Source organism: Squalius cephalus, assembly GCF_949319135.1.
Source record: "Squalius cephalus genome assembly, chromosome: 3".
In the NCBI taxonomy this organism is placed as follows: Eukaryota; Metazoa; Chordata; class Actinopteri; order Cypriniformes; family Leuciscidae; genus Squalius; species Squalius cephalus.
In genome coordinates, this window is record NC_137124.1 from 18038064 (window position 1) to 18058933 (window position 20870).

The 20870-nt window shown below is 37.1% G+C and overlaps 4 protein-coding genes across 6 annotated transcripts; 3 read left to right on the top strand and 1 right to left on the bottom strand.

The window, feature by feature from the left end:
• Positions 1–834: 834 nt before the first annotated feature.
• Positions 835–10621, top strand: alox12 (arachidonate 12-lipoxygenase; the record flags this gene model as incomplete). Of its 2 annotated transcripts, XM_079867332.1 has the most annotated exons (15): positions 835–1033; positions 2654–2799; positions 4458–4662; positions 4771–4852; positions 4963–5085; positions 5216–5322; positions 6133–6305; positions 6391–6534; positions 7391–7594; positions 7770–7856; positions 8128–8297; positions 8454–8575; positions 9507–9607; positions 9981–10151; positions 10244–10621. In XM_079867332.1, the coding sequence occupies 14 exons, from the start codon at positions 2656–2658 to the stop codon at positions 10421–10423; spliced, it is 2013 nt and encodes a 670-aa protein (XP_079723458.1). In that variant the 3' UTR covers positions 10424–10621. The 2 variants fall into 2 exon arrangements, with proteins under 2 accessions (XP_079723458.1, XP_079723457.1); XM_079867331.1 differs by lacking the exon at positions 835–1033 and having other exon boundaries at positions 2644–2799.
• Positions 10622–10920: 299 nt separating this feature from the next.
• On the bottom strand, positions 10921–12648 carry rnaseka (ribonuclease, RNase K a). Its single transcript, XM_079867335.1, has 3 exons — positions 12370–12648; positions 11855–11937; positions 10921–11654 (listed from the first exon to the last, which is right to left on the bottom strand). Exons 1-3 carry the CDS (start codon positions 12445–12447, stop codon positions 11510–11512), a joined length of 306 nt encoding a protein of 101 aa, XP_079723461.1. The 5' UTR covers positions 12448–12648; the 3' UTR covers positions 10921–11509.
• Positions 12645–16941, top strand: LOC307156118 (schwannomin-interacting protein 1). The gene is made up of 7 exons (XM_079867334.1): positions 12645–13515; positions 14534–14751; positions 14874–14989; positions 15066–15153; positions 15358–15519; positions 16179–16296; positions 16386–16941. Exons 2-7 carry the CDS (start codon positions 14545–14547, stop codon positions 16484–16486), a joined length of 792 nt encoding a protein of 263 aa, XP_079723460.1. The 5' UTR covers positions 12645–13515; positions 14534–14544; the 3' UTR covers positions 16487–16941.
• Positions 16942–17048: 107 nt separating this feature from the next.
• On the top strand, positions 17049–19948 carry LOC307156117 (P2Y purinoceptor 3). Of its 2 annotated transcripts, XM_079867333.1 has the most exons (3): positions 17070–17120; positions 17329–17351; positions 18146–19948. In XM_079867333.1, the coding sequence occupies exon 3, from the start codon at positions 18273–18275 to the stop codon at positions 19509–19511; it is 1239 nt and encodes a 412-aa protein (XP_079723459.1). In that variant the 5' UTR covers positions 17070–17120; positions 17329–17351; positions 18146–18272; the 3' UTR covers positions 19512–19948. The 2 variants fall into 2 exon arrangements, 1 of the variants encoding a protein (XP_079723459.1); XR_013820658.1 differs by lacking the exon at positions 17329–17351 and having other exon boundaries at positions 17049–17120; positions 18146–18213.
• The last annotated feature ends 922 nt before the right edge of the window (positions 19949–20870 follow it).

A 20870-nucleotide genomic window follows, 5' to 3' on the forward strand; every position in this document is an offset into this window, starting at 1 on the left:
TTCATCCACACATAGTTTTGAGTTTACACTACTGTTCAAAAGATAACTGTTGATAAGACTCTGGGTCGAGGCAGACTACAATTTCTTGCACTGAAGAAAAGTTATAATTTCTTTCCAAAAAAACAACCCCTAGACTTTTGAACAGTATGCGTACATCACCTTCCCTTTATATAACATGCCAGAAGACAGCTAGCAGTCACGGGAATGTGCATACATTACACAGCACTGCCTGTTATGTACTTCCTCAACCAAATATGTTTTGCATACTTTTGAAACATATTTTGCACTCTGTATCTATTGATTATAAACTGAGTTAGCATGTCATTTTCATCCAATAAGTCCTGTTTTAGGTCAAAACCTTTTTTTAAAAACCATATTAATAGATATTCTGGATCAAGACAGAGAGTTGATTATGTAACATGAAACAGACCACTTAATATTAAAAGTTTTGCTTGTAATTCCACACAGAAAGCCCTTTTTTACAAGTAAACGAAACTAACTGTATCAATGACCTCTTGACTACAGTGTTTTTAGAGGTCTGGTTAAAATGTGATTCTACTTGATGAGCTGTACCGTTCATGTGAACGTTTCTCATTTGCTTCAGTGTGGTTTCACAAGTTCAGTACAGAAATATTCTTATTTTGAGCCTTGTGGTAATTTTTTGTGTGTGCTTGCACTACCCACTTCCTTGAAATGGAATGCAAAGAAAATTGAATAAACAAATGAGGTGGTTAAAATATCAGCCTACAGAGGACTATGACAAAAGCAAGTGGTGGGAGAGGGGGAAGGGAGGGAGGGAGGGAGGGAGGGAATGTAGGTATGAGGGAGGAGACCACTGCAGGCAGGACATTACAAAGCTAATATCTGCCTGATCCACTCTGTGAAACTTCAGGGTCAGTGAGCAGGCAGTTGCTGTGTACAACAGGCTGACATGAAAGAAGGAAACTAGTTGTTTGAGAAAAAAAGGACACTGAAGAGAAGAGGCAAGAGAACCTGTTGTAGAGAAGGAGCAACACCATTTTACAGAGGAAAGGTAATTTTTTGCCCGATTTTTCTACAGATTTCTTTGTCAATTTAATCTGTAACCTTTTGGTGATTTTTATTTAGGGGTCACAGTCACACTCATACTCCTCCCGGTCAAAAGTGGACAGTAATATATTTTTGTTCAAAATTATTTTGTATTTTGAAGGAAATACATTATTTTATGGCACTACTAAGCAATAATTACAATCCATTTGTTTTCTAATTAATTTCTATGGCAGACTTTTGACCGTGAGAAGTACAAGTGTGACTTTTTCAAATCATATCTACGATGTATTGTGTGTACGTGTGTGTGTTCACGTAGCAAGTGCCACAAAAGCCACCAAGTGTAATGTCATTCAGGTGAAGTAAAAAAAAAAAAACAATTTCAAATTTTTGTCAAAAGAGCACCAGAGGGGTTAAGCAGATTCATCTTCGGGTTTATAATGTCCTCTGTTGGTTTAAGTTAAACCCAGAAGTATTTCTACACAGGTTGGTTCAATGTTTAGAGCTCTATGAACCACGGTCAATTGACATCGTCACGACATCGCCAGCTTTCAGACTACAGTATTTACAAAACACATTTTTGTGGACCTGTACTAATAGAGTACAACTGCACATCAGAGTTTTATTGGCAGGCGCAACGGATGGACAAGCTATAAATAAGCTTGCTATAAAATATCTTGAAACCGAAGTGATATTGATCTAAAGTTTCTAGTTGGGTGGCTGAAGGTGAAAGATTACAATTCTTGAGTGATTTGATAGATCCTCATTCAGGAAATAAGGCACTACAACAGCAACAACTAATAAATGAAACACTTTATAATACGGTTTTATATGTTAACACAAGTAAATGCAATAGCTGACAAAATAATAAACACTAAAACTATTGTTCAATTAGGTTAATGTTCATTCCATATAAAGTTCTGGTTGTTTTAAATAAACATTAGTTAATGCATTATGAACAAACATGAATTAACAATGAACAAATGCATTAATCTAGATGAACTAATGCTGTAAAACATGTTTTCCATAGTGCAGGATATGTAATGCATTAACTAGTGTTAATCTTAGTGTTACCATCAGCTTGTCTGTTACAGTCATTATTACAGTTTCTCCATTACAAATACAAAAGAGACAATGCACTCCTTTATTTAAATAGTTTGAGTTGTGTTGTATTTGTATTGTTACAAAACAGTGGAAGCTCACAAGATCAAATTACACTAAAGTGTGTGCCTGCAGTTGAATCTTTTCTGATAATGTATAAAGAGTTTTTAATTCGTTTTTAATTTTATTAAAAGCCCTACACAGATCTGGTTTCATGTTGAAATGAAAAGGAATCAGATCTATTTTCACAAGGTGATATAGCGCAGGGGAGATCATTCTGCTGCAAGACATTCCTCTGTCATTCAGAGGAGGATTTTCACTTCCACAATATCTCGCTTTTGTAATCGTCCGGTGCAGACATGGATGGATTGCGCAGTTCCTTTGAGGGAAAAGACTAACATCTGCTATGTTGAATAGTTCCTTTAACTGAAAAATGAATTAGGCTTCTGAGACTGCTCTGTGTCTGGCTGAAACAATGAAAATATCTTACAGTTTGTTCAACATTGTTGAATGTGTATGTGTGCAGAGATGGAGTACAAAGTTACTGTGGCCACCGGGACCTCGGAATATTCAGGAACCAATAACTATGTGTTCATAACTCTGGTTGGGGAGAGAGGAGAGAGTGAGAGAACCGTGCTGGACAACCCAGGCCTAGACTTCTGTAGAGGAGCGGTAAATGACCTTGAATATGTTTCTGAGAAGCACTTCAATGTATTAAGCACTTAACCCTCGGTTTCACAGACCAGGCTTAAGCCTATAGTCCCAGACTAAAATGCATGTTTGAGCAGTTTTAACTGAAAGCAACTTGCACTGATATATCTTCAAATATCTCAGTGCCATTGTTTTGTCTCAAGAAGCACACCAGTAAAAAATTTTTTCTAAGGAAAAATGTAAAAATCTACTTAAATGTCCTAATTGAACCAAAGCCTTATCCTGGCTTAATCTAAGCCCTGTCTGTGAAACCAGGCCTAAATGTCTTAAATAAAATATTTCTTCAATTTCCCTCTGTATGGTGCAGTAGAGATCTTTTGTTATTTTAAAAGGTATTTTAAGAGAGGCTAAAATATTTGACATCACATTTTAGAACATGCCAATGAAATATAATAAATAATTTATTGCAAAATATCACATCACACTTTCCAAAAATGCAGAGCTTATCTCTTAGTCTCTAAAAAATAGGGACACACCAATGTTAAAATTCTGACCGATAACGATAAGCCGATAATCATTTTCATGCAATTCATATTTAGTCATACTATTTTGTCTAAATATATTAAAAATGAATCATTTTAAATGCAACAAGTGTACTGTTACATCACAACATTATAATGCACATTATGAAAAATAGATAATCATTCTGAGATTTGATAAAGATCACATTTAACTGTGTTATTGAATTAGTGTTTTTAATGATGAACTTTAAGTGAGCATTAAATGATGGCCATGTGTTGAGAAAAATTACTTTTAAAAGTAATGCATGGCAATATTGCGTTACTACCTAAAAAAGTAAGTAATTACGTATCTTACTCTTTATGGAAAGCAATGTTACATTACTTTTAGGTTACTTTTTCTCACCTGGGCCGGGCTTGCTTGTTTGTTTTTTAATAACAAAAAATGATATATTTTTGGCAAATGTAAAGGCCCTTATGCACCAAAAGCCTCAGGCTGAAGGAAATGCAAATTCTCGCCTGTACAGTAGAAGACACAGCTCAAACAAACCTTTCTGCTGTGCTGCCGTTCTGGATTTCAGAAGAATATGATGCAGGAAAAGGAAGTTTAAAACTCTTAACACAAATGTGATGTTTAACACAAATGTGAGTCATTTTTGCTTATTAGTATGGCTGAATCGGATCATCAAAGGTCAGCAGCAACATTTGTTAATAAAGTGAGACTAGAGTTTGCATTTCACTGTTTTTATTCATTTTGAGAAATACTCAATCTGTTTTTGTGCAAGTAAGATGAGTAAATGCATGCTCACATCTAGAACTACGATAAGCATCATATTTACACCGCGCACACAACGCCTCTGCACTTACTCTCGATTTCTCTCAACATGAGGACAGAAGAGCTGTCAGTTAATTAATGGGAAAACAAAGTAACTTGCATTACTTATTTGAATAGATATTTTGTTGTACATTTAAAAGTAATGCATTACTAGTTACTTGAAAAAAGTAATCTGATTACATAACTCTTAACTTGTAAAGCGTTACCCCCAAAACTGATGATGGCAAAGGTATAATCTAAATGTACAAATGTTGACCATCACAAATAAATATACAATACTGATGGTAATAATAAATGAAAAGACCTTTATTTCCATCATTTTGTAGGAGGATGATTACACGGTTAGTTGCGCAGCTGATTTGGGTCCCCTGATACTGGTGCGACTGGAAAAGCAGAAGTACTGGGTGGAGGATAACTGGTTCTGCCGATATGTGAAAGTCAGTATACCTGGAGAAAGATGCAGCTATACTTTTCCTTGTTACCGCTGGCTAGTGGGAGATGGAGTGGTAGTAGAGATCAGAGAAGGCACAGGTCAGTTATAGTGAGCTGCTCATGCAGCAACAACTGCATGATCGATCGATCTGAGAACAAGATGAAACCCTGTGATTAAAAGCTTAAATCTGGTTCCTCTTTACATAGCCAAAAAGCTGAGTGACGACACCTTGCCACTGGAGATAGCTCACAGAAAGACGGAGCTTCAGGAGAGGCAGAAACTATACAGGTCTCCTGGGAAATTGCATACACTGAACTTATCACTGCATTCCTATCTTTGTAAAGAATGTAGGCTAGTCCTCACAAATCACTGTTAAACTCCATGTCTCACTTAATTAGATGGCTTGCATGGGCCCCAGGCATTCCAAAATGCATAGATACCAAGTCAGAGGCCGATCTCCCCCAGGACGTTCGCTTCGACAATGAGAAGCGCAGTGACTTTGTGGGATCCCTTCACTATGCGTGAGTAAAGATGCAAACTTGAATTATGCTTTATCAAAGTGACCTGATATTTTAAGGTGCATAATCATGTGTGTTCCTCTGTCTGCACATCATTTTATTTATCTAACCACTAATACATTCCGCCTGTCAGGCTTCTGGAGCTCTCTCTGAAAAAACTGGCAATCAAGTTCGGGAAGTCGTGGAACGACCTGGACGATTTCAAAAGGATCTTCTGGAAGCTAAGAAGCCCTATAGCTGGTAACAACAATCTATCCTAAGCTGCTTCTTTTTTTTTTTCTTACGTTTTCGGATGCAGCCCATGTGTAAGCAAATGCATATGTAAAATAATGCGATCATCGATATTGAACGGCATACTGTATAAATCAAACCTGCCTAAACCTGCCTGTTACTGAATGAAATGTCAAGCCAGGATGAGCTATAAGACTGTGCGAGCTTTGGGGTTGTTGATGTTTTGATCATACTTCTGAATCTGATCCAGATGGAGTCTGACAAAAACACGATTTTCTCAGCTTTTTGCTCAAAATGTTGCTTTTTTATGAAACTTACCCACATTCAAGTGTTGAAAAAAAGAAATGCATTAAGCTAGAACAAACAGGTTTTTAGGATTAAAAGCTGATGGCTCTGTTCTTTCTTTTGCTATTATTGCATGTTCAGATATTCAAACTAAATATTCTGGAGGCCATGGCAACTTTTTTCAAAAAACGCTGGCGGGGAAAGTGTAAAGTTAGTTACCACAAAATTTGCATTTCATGAAATCACTCTCAGAAAGCTCTCTCACCAGAAGATTTTATTTTGTAACATGTTTATGTAACCTGTCATAGACCAATCACAAATTAATGGCATTTCACAATGGCATGTGAAAATTCCACTTTTACTCCCACAAATGAAATATTAAGAGTCTGCACTTAACCCTAGGTTATGGTCTAGTTAAACCCTGGATAAAATCCTGAGTTTTGGGATGTTTCACACATTCTTAACTCTGGGTTATGAAAGCTCACAAGCATTATTAAATGAATAACATGAATTTGTGATGAATATTCTGTTTAGAATACACCATGAAGCACTGGAGAGAAGACTGGTTTTTCGGGTACCAGTTCCTGAACGGCTCAAACCCACGGATGATTGCCAGGTGCAAGGAGGTGCCCTCGAACTTCACTGTCACTGGAGACATGGTACAGTCCTTTCTGATACCTACAACCACACTGAAGGAGGAACTCAAGGTGAGAGTTAGTGTTTATTTTCTTAAATACAATGGATTATTGGAACAGTGAATCTAAGAATGTTTCATTGTCTCTCCTTTTGAAGAAAGGAAATATATTCCTGGTTGACTATGCAATTTTGGATGGGATTCCTGGCAATGTAATTAGAGACAAGACACAGCACATAGCTGCCCCGCTTTGCTTACTGTATGAACACCCTGAGAAAGGTCTCATTCCCATTGCCATACAGGTAAAACCAGTTGACACATTTACCGTACTTGGCTTAATAATAATATTATTCTTAAGAGTTCTCAATCTTACTCCTTATCAGCCAAAATCATCCTCATGTTCACATATTCTCATGCTTGTGCTTTTACTGAATGGAAGATACATTTTATAGAAATGCCTTTGAATTATAGACACAAATTTATAAGCCAAAACAGTTGTATGTGCCACAATCTTAAGCTGTTATTAATGTAATAATCATAGTACACTCTCAGAATTTTTTTTTTTTTTTTTTTTTTTTACAAAAGCTGTTACTGGGGCAGTACTCTTTCAAAAGGCACACCTTTGTACCTTGTTTACCCGTAAAGGGTGCATATTAGTTCCTTTAAGTCCCCCTGTCAATCATTTTATCCCTTAAAACACATATTTGATCACCACATTTAAATGTTTTTTTCCTTGGGGAAAAAACAATTCTTCATTCTTCTTCAAATTAGCCCCGTCTCCACTCACTCACTCACACCGGCTCAGAGATCCACTCGTTGGCGATCACACGTTGACGTGATTGGTTACAAGGTAGTTTGTGACGTCAGAAACCGCGTTTTTGAGACTGTCTTTGGCTCACTGCAGTTTTAAGGAGAAAATACTCATCAATGGTGTTGACTTATGCATTTGTACATGGTTTGTCTTAAAGCATATTAAAAACAGCATATAGTCATATAAACAACATTAAAAGCTTGATTTTCACCTCAGAGGGAAAAACATTAGGAACTAAATGATACATATTAGTAGGCCTATTGAAAGGTGACAATCTGTGACCGTAACATTACGGGGGGTGCATCCAGGAATGGACTGACAATGACTGATTGTTCTTGTTCTTTCAGCTTGAACAGAAACCTGATAAGGACACACCCATATTCCTACCTAGCGATCCACCTCTGGCCTGGTTATTGGCTAAGATGTGGGTTCGTCATGCTGAATTCCAGATCTTTCAGGTGTTATCACATCTGCTACGCACACACTTGGTGATAGAAGTGTTCTGTGTGGCCACCTTGCGTCAGCTGGCTGCTGTTCACCCTATATATAAGGTTAGAGGAAGTGCTTTTTAGAAAAGATCCATTTGCATGTTTCAAAGCAGGTTTAAAGTTAGCTAATCATTGATGCATTAAAATCGCTGGTCATTCATTAAACTGTCCAGTTGTATTGTATGTTACGGGTCTTCTTCACTCTCTCTTTCTGTCGCTTTTTTCTCTCTCATTGCAGCTCTTGACTCCACACTTGAGGTATACGCTTGAGATTAACTGTCGTGGCAGAACACAGCTCATCTCCCCAGATGGTATCTTCAAAAGGGTGAGCATCCTCAAACCATAAAGCCCACAAAAATGCACCTTTTTAGCTCTATCTTTTTATCATCTTCACTCTAATGGGTTTTTGGTGGTTATCACCCCCTCAAACCAGCCAAACCAGTCTGTTTACAATATACCCCTGAGCTTGATAGCTTTTTGCTACTATAAATGATATTATAAATGCCTTTACTGTCATCCTTGCTGAATAAAAGTCTGACCTCAAATTTATGAACAGTAGTGTATAACTCAATCAGTTCAAAAATTGTGTTTTTCAGGTGGCATCAACAGGTGGAGATGGACTCTTGATTCTGGCACAGAGGGAGTATAAAATATTGACCTATCGCTCCCTCCAGCCCAAATTTGACATCTTGGACAGAGGGGTTACTAAGCTAAGAGACTATTTCTACAGGGACCATTCTCTGATGCAGTGGGATGCGATTCAAAAGTAATTTAATCAAATAGGAAGATAATTCTTCATTCGGTGCTTTTACTTCTTATGAATGTGGCTATATAATAGAAATCATTCTTTCAGAGATTTACACATGAATGAAGCGGTGTATATACAAATAAAAGTTTCCTTATATGCTCTTTTTTCTCTCAGTTTTGTTTCAGGAATCATTTCCTTGTACTACAAGAGTGATAGCGAAGTGGAACAGGACTCAGAACTTCAGGCCTGGATTAATGATGTGGCTGTGGAGGGCTTTGTGGATGTGCCTGGTTTTGGTAAGATATGAATACATGACTGCATCACTGAACTCACAGATGTCATGTAGTGGATAAATGATAAACCCTGTGCAGTGTAAGGCTTGACAATATACACTACCATGTAAAAGTTTGAGGTCAGTACCATTTATTTTAAAGTTATTAATACTGTTATTCAGTAAAGATGCAATTGATTGATCAAAAGTGACAGTGAAGACATTTATAATGACACGTTTGATTTCTGTTTCAGAATAAACACATTTCTTTTCAACTTTCCTTTCATTAAAGAAAACTGAAAAGAATGATCGGTTTCCACAAATATATTAGGCAGCAACATTGTTTTCAACATTGATAATAATAAGATAAACATCACCAAATCAACATATTAGAATGATTTCTGAAGGATCTTGTGACATTAAAGACTGGAGTAATGCCATCAGAGGAATAAATTACATTTTTAAACATTATTTAAAATAGAAAAGTTATTTTAAGTTGGAAAGATATTTCACAATACTGCTGTTTAAATAAATGCAGCCTTAGTGAGCATAAAATACTTTTAAAAAAAAAACTTCGTACCCGCCCAAAACTTTACAATGGTAGTGTAAATCATCTATACAATACACACATCACAAATATTGCATTTTAAAAATGTCTAAAGAAGACATCAGGGGTATATTTACATATGCTGTAGCCCAGGTATAAATCATAAAACAGGAAAATGAAGTAATAAAGAGCATAAAGGATAGAGATACAGTGCCCTCATGTGGTCATTAGCAAAAGAAACATGTCTGTGATGCTCAGGATGTGCTAAAATACGAAAACTATTTCAAATAAACTGATGCTGTAGCCTGGTTTCAAAGTATGTGTCATATCAAAATGAACACCATGAGCTAAATAAATGGCTCCTGAAATTGACTGTTAGGAGTAACCGCTGTCGTTTCTTGCATGTAAGGCCTACCCAGTGAGCTGAAGACAAAAGAAGAACTGATCACACTGTTAACCGTGGTGATCTTCACCACCACAGCCCAACATGCTGCCACCAACAATGGACAGGTAACAAACACATCTCTAACATCTTATCAAATCTAAAAACTTACTTTAAAGACATCAGACATTTGTTTTCTACACTATATTGAATACAGGTTACAAGGAACGCAATCATTTACAGGGAGTGTTACTAGGGATGAATGGCGGGCAAATTTCCATATTCGTTTTTACTAAAATAAATTGATCAACCATTGAGTTGAGAACAGTTTAAATGTAGATAATTAATGAAATATTTGCCATTATAGATTAAGATTTTTTCTTTCAGTTGTATCATGCAAAGATAAAATCTTGTTTTAGGTGCCAGAAATAAGTCTAAATTCACAGGCATCACTTGTATGCTTGATTGTGATCACTGTTAATCTTTCTCTCTGTACTGTAGTTTGATTGGTGTGCATGGGTTCCCAATACACCTTGCACCATGCGGCACCCTCCACCAACAGATAAGGATGCTGTCACCATGGGCCTGATCATGGACACACTCCCTGATATCAGCCAGTCCTGCATGCAGATGGCCATCACATGGCATTTGGGTCGGGAACAGCCAGATGCGGTGGGTCATTTCTTCCCATGAAGCATTGAAGTATAATACAGTAACAATGGTGGCTCACTGTAACACCTCTCTGTTTCTTCTCTTTCCTTCAGATCCCGATGGGTCAGTATGTGGAACAGTACTTTACTGAGCCTGCTGCTTTGAAGGTGATTGACAAATTCAGAAAGGAGCTGAAGGAACTGGAGGAGAAGATAATATCTCAGAACGAGGGACTAGAACTGCAGTACCTTTACCTGTGTCCAAGCCGCATGGAAAATAGCATCACCATTTAGAGAAACTCTCATTTTGAATTGTATGTGTATATACATCTGTGAACATTTTCCTGAGTAGCTAAAACTTAAAATTAGCACACTTTGAATTAACAACCAAAGTGCCTTTCCTAGATATAGCTGAGAGCAATGTCTGTCTCTGGAATTACATCTACTGTAGCAGAAATACTGTCATAATTATGTCATTTATTTAGTTTGTAACATTTTTTTTAAGCATTGATACAAAGTTTTTTTTCCATTCATTTCAGAGTTGTTGTTTTTTACTTTTTAAAACAATATGCATTTAAAATTTATATTTAAAGGGACTGTTTGGATTGTACTGGACTGGCTTCTCTGGATATTTACTCACTGTATTCTTGATCTTTCCATCAGCTTCATAAAATGCACTTTTTATATATATATAGTACATTCTTTTTTCAGATGAAAACAATGAAAAATGTATTATTACTACTATGCTTTTTCCTAACAGCCTTCCCTGTACAGATCATTTCCATTGCAAATAAAGTTGAATTCCATTTATTTCATATAGAATTGTTTTAAAAACATTTAATTTCTGTATCAAACATTTAGAAGTTACACATGTAAAACTGGAGATGAAGTTATCTTCAAAAGATGATTTGTAATTGCAGAGCCATGTATACTCAGAGACTCGGTCTACACATACCAATTTCTATAGTGACAAACTATATCTAGGCAAAATCTTGAGTCAATTATTGTGAAAACAACCAATGTGAATATTGTAAAATTTCATTCAACATTTACTTCATGAGATTGTATATTTGACAGGTGTGCAAGTATAAATAAAAATCACAATTAAATCATTTATCAACAGCGCTTGAAGATAACCAATATCTTTGAATGATTTGATATGTCCACAGATCAAAATAGCAAAAGGCAAATGTGTGAGGTACTAATCATAATGATCAATCTCACTCATGCTGTATTTTATGACAGGCTTCAAGATAGAAAGGCAAGAAAGAAAAGCACAGTAAAATACATGATCTTATTCCATCTTAAATACCCACACTCATTTAAGCTTCATTTTAAGGCAAATGCAACAGAGAATTTAGAGGTAGAGTTAAACTGGTACTAATGCACCAGATATTCCTTGCGCTTGTTCAGGCGAACCTGACAAAATGATAGGAATCCTAAACCAACGTAGATTACTGCAGCAATGAAGCAATTGTATCCAACTTGGTTGTACAGTTTATAGATGTTTTGCAGTGGCGTATCCCTGAAATCAGAGAAAAGATTTGTTAAATTTTGACTAAACTGGACTACACATTTGGACACCTCTGCCTGAGGGAAGGAAAAGGGGAAGGAAGCCAGTCATAGCCACTATCATGAAGCCTTCCAGTTATATGTGACATTCCCTATACTAGACAGACTTATTTTCCAGGGTGACTAAATGAGTAAATGGCAAAAGGAACTCACGGGTTTTTGAAGTCTTCCTCTGTGAAAGGCACATCCTCTATGAGCACAGCTGAATGTGTGGTGAAAAAAATCCCCAGCATTGCCTAATTGAAATCAGAAAGAAAATGTTGATTATGAAGTGGGCTGTGTTTATCCCACCACAGACATGTCATATTCAGGATATGAATTTTGTTCCATGACTTTTCCAAAAGTTACAAAAGTTTGTAATGACTTGGATGAGGATATCTACAAATAATGTATAAGAGAGAGAGAGAGAGAGAGAGAGAGAGAGAGAGAGAGAGAGAGAGAGAGAGAGAGAGATAGATAGATAGATAGATATCCATTCATTTCCAGGCCTAGAAATCAAACTTTTAAAAACTCCCTTTTCCATGTTATTGAAATTAAGTGTGAAGGCAATTTACTCATTACTACCGTTAAGAAATGGGCAATTCATGTATTTTAATGGCCTTTCAGCATCTATAAACAATGCATAGAAAACACAAGAACAGAGACACATTAGAGAATATTGAACTTACCAGCATAATGACACCCCAAATACTCAGGACCAGTCCACATGCTGCCAGTTTAGGACCGCAGAAAAGCAAAGAAGCCATTTCAATAAAAAAAATGCTTGTCAGGTTTCGTTTACCAGAGATGCCAGAGGATCGTTTCAAATTAAATAAACTTTATACGACCGTCATTTGATCTTTTAGAAGTTACTGTTAAGTTTTTTCTGGTCTCGGTAAGATCGATGTCAACAGTCACCAGATAAGTCAGCTGACTTTAGAGGAAGCGGAAGTAGAGTGACAGCAGACAGAGTGCAACGTCATAAAGAGTTTGAAACAAACTTTTTAGCACTTCGTTAATAATAATCCGAGTTCCTCAACTGTATGTTCGCAACAATTCATCTCCATTCCAGTCATCCTTTACTTTGTTTATCCAGTTAAACGGATGAATTAAAACACCAGCAACCTTTGATTGTTCTGAGGATTACATTTTTATCCCGTGAATTATAGATAGATATTTAAAGAATGTTTTGTTCTCAAACGAGGCTTAAAAAAATGTGTAAACACCATAAAAACAGTAATTTGCCTTTATAATTTTGCTGTCATAAACTAAGCATGCTTAGACTTGTTGACATTTGACACCCAAACCCAAAGTTTTTTCTTTCGTGTTTCGTCTTTAAAAAAAATAGACATAGGAAACAAACATTCATGTGCAAGCCGAAGCTTTTCTTCAAGACTTCATGCTAGGATTTTAAAGATTATCGACTTGCAAATTGACTGAAACTAGACACCTGAAATGGTTCCTTCTATTACTCTTCGCTCATTCTCCTCCCTTCACGTTCTCTCCCCATAACAAAACGTCGCCAAATTCCTTTAGTTTTTGATGTCTGCGTTGAGGATTTTTAAAGTAGCCTACAAAATGTCGGATTGATTGAACGGATTTAAAACGTTAACTCTACATAATATAAACCCTCTAAATATCGAAGTTTACGAAGGTGTGAAAAAGAAAAAGAAAGTCATCTCCATGGATGAAAAAGAGTGAAGGATAAACGAAGACGAGGAGGGCGCGTAACGGGACAGCTCGGAGGAAAAAGTTATAAAGCCCAAGAAAACGATGGAATTTGTATGAGGTTTGACTTGTTGGACAGAATTTGCAAACACATTCTAGCAAAAAAAGTAAGTCGTTACCTCTACAACTAAGCAATATAAAAGTTTTAGGATAACTGTTACATCATGTCAGTTCAATACGTGGCCAAAGTGTTAGCACCAGGATTACACGACTTGTAAATAATTGGAATGTAGGCTATTATTTAAAATATGGAAATATTTTCTTGTTTATGACCCAATTTCCAAACTAGTCAGTTTCGGAGTTAATGTTTTGAGATATTGCAGTTTCTGAGGAAATACGTTAGATGGCTCCTCATGCATGTTCTGGATGTTGTAACGTTTCAAGGAATTGTTTTTTTTTAATCTTCCGCCCATAATGTTTTGTGAAAGACAAACAAAACACAAATGTTGCTAGATAAGCCGTTTTAGCAAGTAAAATGATACTAGTTACAACTGAAATACACACTATAGTATCTGTTTAATTAAAACTAAGAAAACGGGGTATAGTAACTATTTGAATAGTTAAGTTACTAGAATATACTAGTACTTAATAAATACTAAAGAAAAAAGAAATAGGTACCAGAAATAACCTCAATACATACTAGTCTGGAGTGATGTATGAACCACAGAACCATATAGAACTAGAAATTAACAGTTGAATAATTTCTTATCACTATTGGGACTAGATGCAAATGAATAAATGCTATAGCCTATACTAAGTACTAGCGTCTCAATGAATAAATCTTTTTTTAAAAGATAGCCGCTTTTGCATTATATCCCAGTAATTAAAAAGGTACCATGAACATAAACATATATACTACTTAGCTTTAATGAATAAATGTTAAATAAATGTCTTTATCTGTTGATGCCAGTTTCTCTTACAGAACTATGAGAGGCAGCTTCTTTCATAGTATATACCACCAATGTTTCGGCAAAACAAGTAGCATTTGTCAAGGTATGTACCTTACCTTGACAAAGGCTACTTGTTTTGCTGAAATGTTGGTAATAATGAAATGTGCTTAAGAGAATGTGAAGTTATATTTTCTTCGCATTAAGTTTTCTTTTATTCCCCCTTTTATTCTCTTAGGGGTCTTGGGAATGGATGGAGAAAAAGAAAAAGAGCGGGAGAGAGGAAATGAAAAAGAGAGTGATGAGACAGAGGGGGATGCAGAGGGGGCAGCCTTATTATGGCAAAAGGGATACCCTGATGATGACCTGGGCTTACCCATCATGCAATGGGAGGATCTGAGCCTTCGTATTGCTGAACTTGAGAAGCAACAAGAAGAGCAGAGACAGAGGGAAAAGGTCTGAATGAAAGTATAGATATTCATCTGCATTAAATTGTAAAAGATTTAAAAAAAATACTCCTTGTCTACTTATCTACAGTAACAGCCACTATGAATTTATAATAAAACGTTTTTCTACAGGACTTGGACAAGCTGACAGTAGACTGGCCAGAAATCAGAGGGCTGAGCAGTCACAGAGAATCCTATGAGGACATGGAGGATGATTGCAACAGTCGTCTGACTTCTCTGACATCAAGGTCACCAAGATTTAATGAATCTCAACTACTTCTGAATTTGAATAAAATCTTTAGAAACAATGCTTTATTATTCTAGGCTCCAGAGCCAGATGAATCTACAGCTGTGCTTCATCAATAACAGTGAAAGTGAGGAGGAAGAAGAGGAAATAGAGGCAAAGAAAGAGGTGAAATAAATTGCCAGTTTGCCACACTGCATGTTTTTCCACTGTTGCTGGGTGTGGGTGGTAACATAATGTGAACAGTGTGAACAACTTCAGTGGGTGTAGCGCTCAGAAGGATAGGGCTAGAGACATACTGTACAATTTTGTTCATGTCTGATTTATGACGAGAAAAATAATTGCTTGTCGTGCTCTTTGTTACCTTTTCAGGTGGCAAAACAGTCCAGTAAGAGTGGCAGCATTCAGAGGTTTGAGAAGGAGCGTGGTTCAAGCTCTGTATCGACTAAGAAAACCAAATCAAGAGGGTTTAAGAATGATGTCAGAGCTGCACTGAGTGTACTTAGACACAAATTGAGACTGGAGCAAAAACAGGTTAGAGCAGATCACATATTCATGGTCTTATGTGTGTTTCGCATTTCATTTTATGCATTTGAATTGAGAAAGCACATTTATCAAAAGAGTTATGTAGTATTTCGTATTTGTAATGTATAAATGGAATGTTCTGTACACTAGCATGTAAAAGTTTGGGGTCAGATCGTTTTTTAAAGAAATTAATATTCAGCATGGATGCATTCAATTGAACAAAAGTTACAGTCAAGACTTTTACATTGTTAAAGAAAAATTCTATTTCAAATAAATGCCGTTCTTTTGAGCTTTCTATTCATCAAAGAATCCTAAAAACTGTATCACAGTTTCCCCAAAAATATTAAGCTGCACAACTGTTTTCAACATTGATGATGATGATGATGATAAATGCTTCTTGAGCACCAATTCAGCATATTAGAATGATTTCCGAAGGATCATGTGACACTGAAGTCTGGAGTAATGATGCTGAAAATAGAAAACAGTTATTTTAAATTGAAATAATATTGCTGTTTTTACTGTATTTTTGATCAAATAAATGCAGCTTCGGTGAGCATAACAGTCTTCTTTCAAAAGCCTTTTAAAAATCTTACCGACCCCAAACTTTTGAATGATAGTGAAGATATGCACAATTGTGCATAATTGCACTCCACTGATCCCCATCACAGACTATACCTCCCAGTGAGGCTGTCAGAGAAAGGAAGCACTATGAGCGAAATGACTTGAAGAATTTCAGCTTGAAGGAGTTGAAAGCATTGAGGACCTCACTAAGCAAAGACATTCATGGTAAACCGAAGCATTAACTATTATGTTACACTGATGATATAATTGCCTGATGTGAATAAATGAGTAAGTGTGTGTCTGTGTGTGTGTAGACCTCAGTTCAGAGCTGGTGGGTCGACTTCTCACAAGGGACCAACTGAGAACAGAGCAGGACGCCATGCTGCTGGAGGTACAAGATATGACATCGCTCTGATGCACAATCAACAAAATGGAACAAAATGACCGGACATTCGTTTACAAGAGCTGCCTGAACTAATGACATTACTGTGAAAAGCTACAGCACTCCATCATCACTGCAAAAGACTTTTAAGGTTTTTATAGTTTTTCATTTCAGCTTTTTTATGCCACTTTTAAGGCACCAATGAGAATTTAAAACGGCGGTTTACATTCTTAAAATTGATAGGATAAAGCAACATTTTCAACAAAAGACACTAAATGCCATGCCATGCTCCTTTGCTCAATATTACTCTAATTTGTTTAGTGGCAAAGCCAATTATGCCAAGCCTCACATGTTAAGACATGGCTCATTGAATGCCACAAAGTATGTGTGCGTACATACATTGCCAAGCAACTCATAACTGGATTGTTGTTGTCACTGTTTGTGAAAAACTTAAATATTATTTTGTGGAATAAAAGGGATTTCATTAAGATTTGATATGTGTATTGTTTTGTTACATCATTGCTCTTCTGTTGTGTGTGTGTGTATTTTGCCTAGCCAGAGTTTGTATTGTCAAAAGGCCAGCTCAGCACTAATAGAGGAAAGAAGAAAGAGGGAGGGACAGATCATGGAGCAAGAGATGACCAAGGAGGGTTGGATTGAGAGAATGGTAAAAATAGTTTGAGAAACTGATGTTAAAGGGAAAGATTCAAGGGTGAATTGACTAGACGGAGCCAATGATGCAAACAAATCTTGTCTTTGTTTCTCTTCTGTATTTAGCTTGATAGTCAAATTAGCTTTTAACTGTTTTCAGTGTTGGAATAGAGGCACTCCTCGTGTTTTATTCATACTAAGATTATTTCTCTTTTCTAAAAAAGGACTTTATTGCTCTATTAAATAGGTAAGTGAACATTTCACCTAATAACCAGATGTAACTGGTGTTTTGTTGTTGTTCTTGCATGTCATGTCAGTGGTTTTACAATACCTATATATATATATATATAAACCTATAAATCTTCTTGCCTTTTTACTCTTTTTTTACTTCTTGTCTTTGCCATTAAATAAGTTCAGGCAGTGACCTCTTGCAATATGTAGGTAATGTGATTTATAATTAGGGTTGTTTGCTCTGTTTATGATGTTGTGTTATTTCCCAAGTAAGGACCTTGTTATTTATTCAGCCAAAGCAGACTACCTTAATGTCATTTAGTGACCTTCAGATACTCACTCATTTATTGACATAGTGTCTTATATGTCTGAGGAGTGGTAGGCAATAAGCAATTCACCGTGGGCTCAGTCAGCTGTGTGCTAACTTTACCAGGAGGTAGGGATAGCTATGACATAGCATCCCAAAGTTGTTTAATGTGCAAATGGATCCAGAGGGAGTCTAGGCGTAGAATGCTAAAAGGAATGGGGTAGAGAGTCCTGATGTGAGGGACAGGCTGAGGGGCGGGTAAGATAGAGAATAGGACATAGAGGGGAAGTGTGGTTACTGTTTGATGGGTTAATGAAGTGAAAAGGGCCTGAATCAGCAGCATATATACCTATGTGCAAACAGTACCAGGGGTTGTGAAAGAGTAATGGGGATGCGGGGAGGGCTAGAAAGAGCAAGTGGGAGGCTTTTGTGAGATGACATCTGCAAAGGTTTTGACAATTGGTTACATTTTTTGTATTCTAACAGCAATGTATCTCTCTTAGATGTTAAACTAAACAAGGAGTAGGAGATCGCAGGAAACTCAAAAAAGTTGCTTATTGGAAAAGAGGTGGTCTCGGAAGCAAAGAATGGGAGGATGAAACAAGGACGCTCCCTAAGAACTAGCCGACAATGACGACAAGAGTGCCTACTGTTTTGTTTGAAACAGAGAAGGGTGCAGACGCCCAGCTTTCTTCCTCACTTAATTCTTCAGTTACTGGCTCCTGCAATATTGACGAGTCCTACAAGTACATCTTCCTGCCAATTTGTTACTCCTTTACCTTTGTCTTCAGTATAACTCTTAACTTTGTGGTTCTCTACCGTTCCTTTCGACGCACCAGACGCTGGAATGCGTCCCTGATTTACATGGTGAACCTGGCCACGACAGACTTCATGTATGGTTTATCCCTGCCCTTTCTGGTGGCTAGTTACGTAATGCGGGACGACTGGGTGTTCGGAGACTTCATGTGCCGCCTAGTGCGCTTCCTCTTTTACTTCAACCTCTACTGCAGCATCTTCTTTCTCACTTGTATCTCAGTGCACCGCTACCTGGGCATCTGTCACCCCATGAAGACCATCACCTTGGAGACCAAACGAGCCGTGAAGGGGACTTGCGTTTTGGTGTGGATTGCTGTTTTTGCACTAACATGCCCAATTTTTCGTTTTGCACAGACGCAGTATCTTCCACGTGAAGGTAAGGGCACGAGGGAGGAGATGTTCAATAATTGCTGGGATGATGCCATTGATAGAGAGTTCCATGATTACATCCCATACGGGGTCACGCTTCATTTCTTGGGTTTTTTTGCACCATTTAGCATCATTGCCTGGTGCTACTCGCGTGTGGTGTTGACTATATTTCGGACGCTGCACTCTCAACCTCCTCCTCAAAGAGCCAGAAGTGGGACGGGCTGTGAAAGCGTCGCAGGGATAGGGGGAGAGGGCATGTCAATCATCTTGGGGGCTCATTCGCCTTACGTGAACAGGCGTCGCAAGTCCATCAAGACCATAATTACCATCACTCTGCTCTTTGCCCTTTGCTTCTTTCCCTTCCATGTCACTCGCACCATTTTCCTGCTTCTGAAAGTGACAAGTAAGGTGCAGTGCCACACCATGCGCATGGTTTCCATCTGTTATAAAATCACTCGGCCTCTGGCCTCATTCAACGCATGGCTGAATGCACTGCTTTATTTCCTTACCAAAGAGAAAAATGGGCCCTGCTGTCAAAAACCTAAACAGGCCCAGCATGGTCTGCTATGGCCACTGAGAATGCTGGGAAAAGGAGAGGAAGAGGAGAATGAAGCTGAGGAGACAAGGAACCATAAGGACAATGGGCCAACTGCTGAAAACAAAATATTCAGAGGTCTACCTTAAGGAATAACAGTGCAGGACACCAACAAGTGAGCCTGGTGGAACTGCCTTCAGATGGGATTCATTTGAAATGAACTGTAATGTTTTGTTATATTCAATGTATTTGTATAATCCTGTGTATTCACATAAAATGTGGAGGATCTTGTGGTTGTTTTGTCTTTTCAAGACCCCTAACAGATTGTCTTTCTTGTTGATTGTTTGGAGGGTTAATTCGTTATTGAAAGAATGTTGATTAGGTTTACTATTGATTCAGTGTATATAAATTGCAAAAGCATATATAGAAAAGTACACTCATTTATTGTTTATCTTATTTTTGCAGTTGTTGGCATACCTCAGATTAGACATATTTTGTGCATGAACTATGTTTAGTGCTGTCATATAGATTATTATATCTTTTTGTGAATAATTAAACTGTTCTAATAAACATTTTCTGAACCTGTTTAAATGGAAATCTAATTATAAGCTCTTTTAAAGATGCTATGCACCATTAAGCACTGTTCCAGATTTGTTTATCCTTCTGTGAGTATCGAATCTTAATTTGTTGTAGAATAAACTTCTTAAGGGTGACGGTTTAGGCATCTTGTTCACATTACATAATTTAAACAGACCTTCAGTTTTGCCATAGTGGTCAAAAAGTGTCCCTTACTCCCTTTTTCATACAGTTGTATTGTACCAGGAACCTCGCTTTGTGTACTTTCTAAGTACGCTGAACACGAGTACATTAGTATAAGGAACAAGTAAACTACCCTTTGTCCTTCCGTCTTACTAAAATAAGTTAAAAGCAGATGATCCACGGAAGACCTCAGCCTCAGAGACTTATTATTACTGCTTGGTATTACATTGGTTAATGATCAACTGTCCTGTTGCAAGATTTTCTAAACTAAAGGATAGCCTGTCTAAATGTAAACATATGGTATTAGTGGAAGAAAGCATGTTATTGATGAAATACCTTGTCAGTATTGCAGCAATAAATGTAGCTCTTTCTGTTCCTCTGTGAAGATCTCGGTACAGACTATAATTTGCTTTTGCAGTAAATGATAATGTACTGTATGATACAGCCATTACTCATGGTAGTGCTGATACACAGATCATGTATGTTGAGTATCGTGATTTTTGATGTAGTCATAATTAATTTATCCAATATTTATTATTGCATTAAGAGCAGACATGTTGCAAGGAGACTCACCCTTAATAAGATGCAAGCAACATGTGCTCTCTGGATCTGATTTTTTTTTTTTTTTAACCATATAAAAGACAGTTTGCTGTCTATGCCAAATCAACTGCATACTAAATTCATAACTAGGCATAGATAAAGAAATAGAAATCTACACACACACACACACAATTTATTTAAATGTGTTT

Bases quoted from the DNA above. Each gene is read 5' to 3' on its own strand.
- rnaseka (XM_079867335.1), bottom strand. From the start codon at position 12,447: ATGGCTTCTTTGCTTTTCTGCGGTCCTAAACTGGCAGCATGTGGACTG. The intron at 11,938-12,369 runs GTAAGTTCAATA...GATTTCAATTAG, and splicing joins TTTGGGGTGTCATTATGCTG to GCAATGCTGGGGATTTTTTT. The intron at 11,655-11,854 runs GTGAGTTCCTTT...CTCTGATTTCAG, and splicing joins GAGGAAGACTTCAAAAACCC to GGATACGCCACTGCAAAACA.
- LOC307156118 (XM_079867334.1), top strand. From the start codon at position 14,545: ATGGATGGAGAAAAAGAAAAAGAGCGGGAGAGAGGAAATGAAAAAGAG. The intron at 15,154-15,357 runs GTGAAATAAATT...TTACCTTTTCAG, and splicing joins AAATAGAGGCAAAGAAAGAG to GTGGCAAAACAGTCCAGTAA. The intron at 15,520-16,178 runs GTTAGAGCAGAT...TCCCCATCACAG, and splicing joins TGAGACTGGAGCAAAAACAG to ACTATACCTCCCAGTGAGGC.
- LOC307156117 (XM_079867333.1), top strand. From the start codon at position 18,273: ATGACGACAAGAGTGCCTACTGTTTTGTTTGAAACAGAGAAGGGTGCA.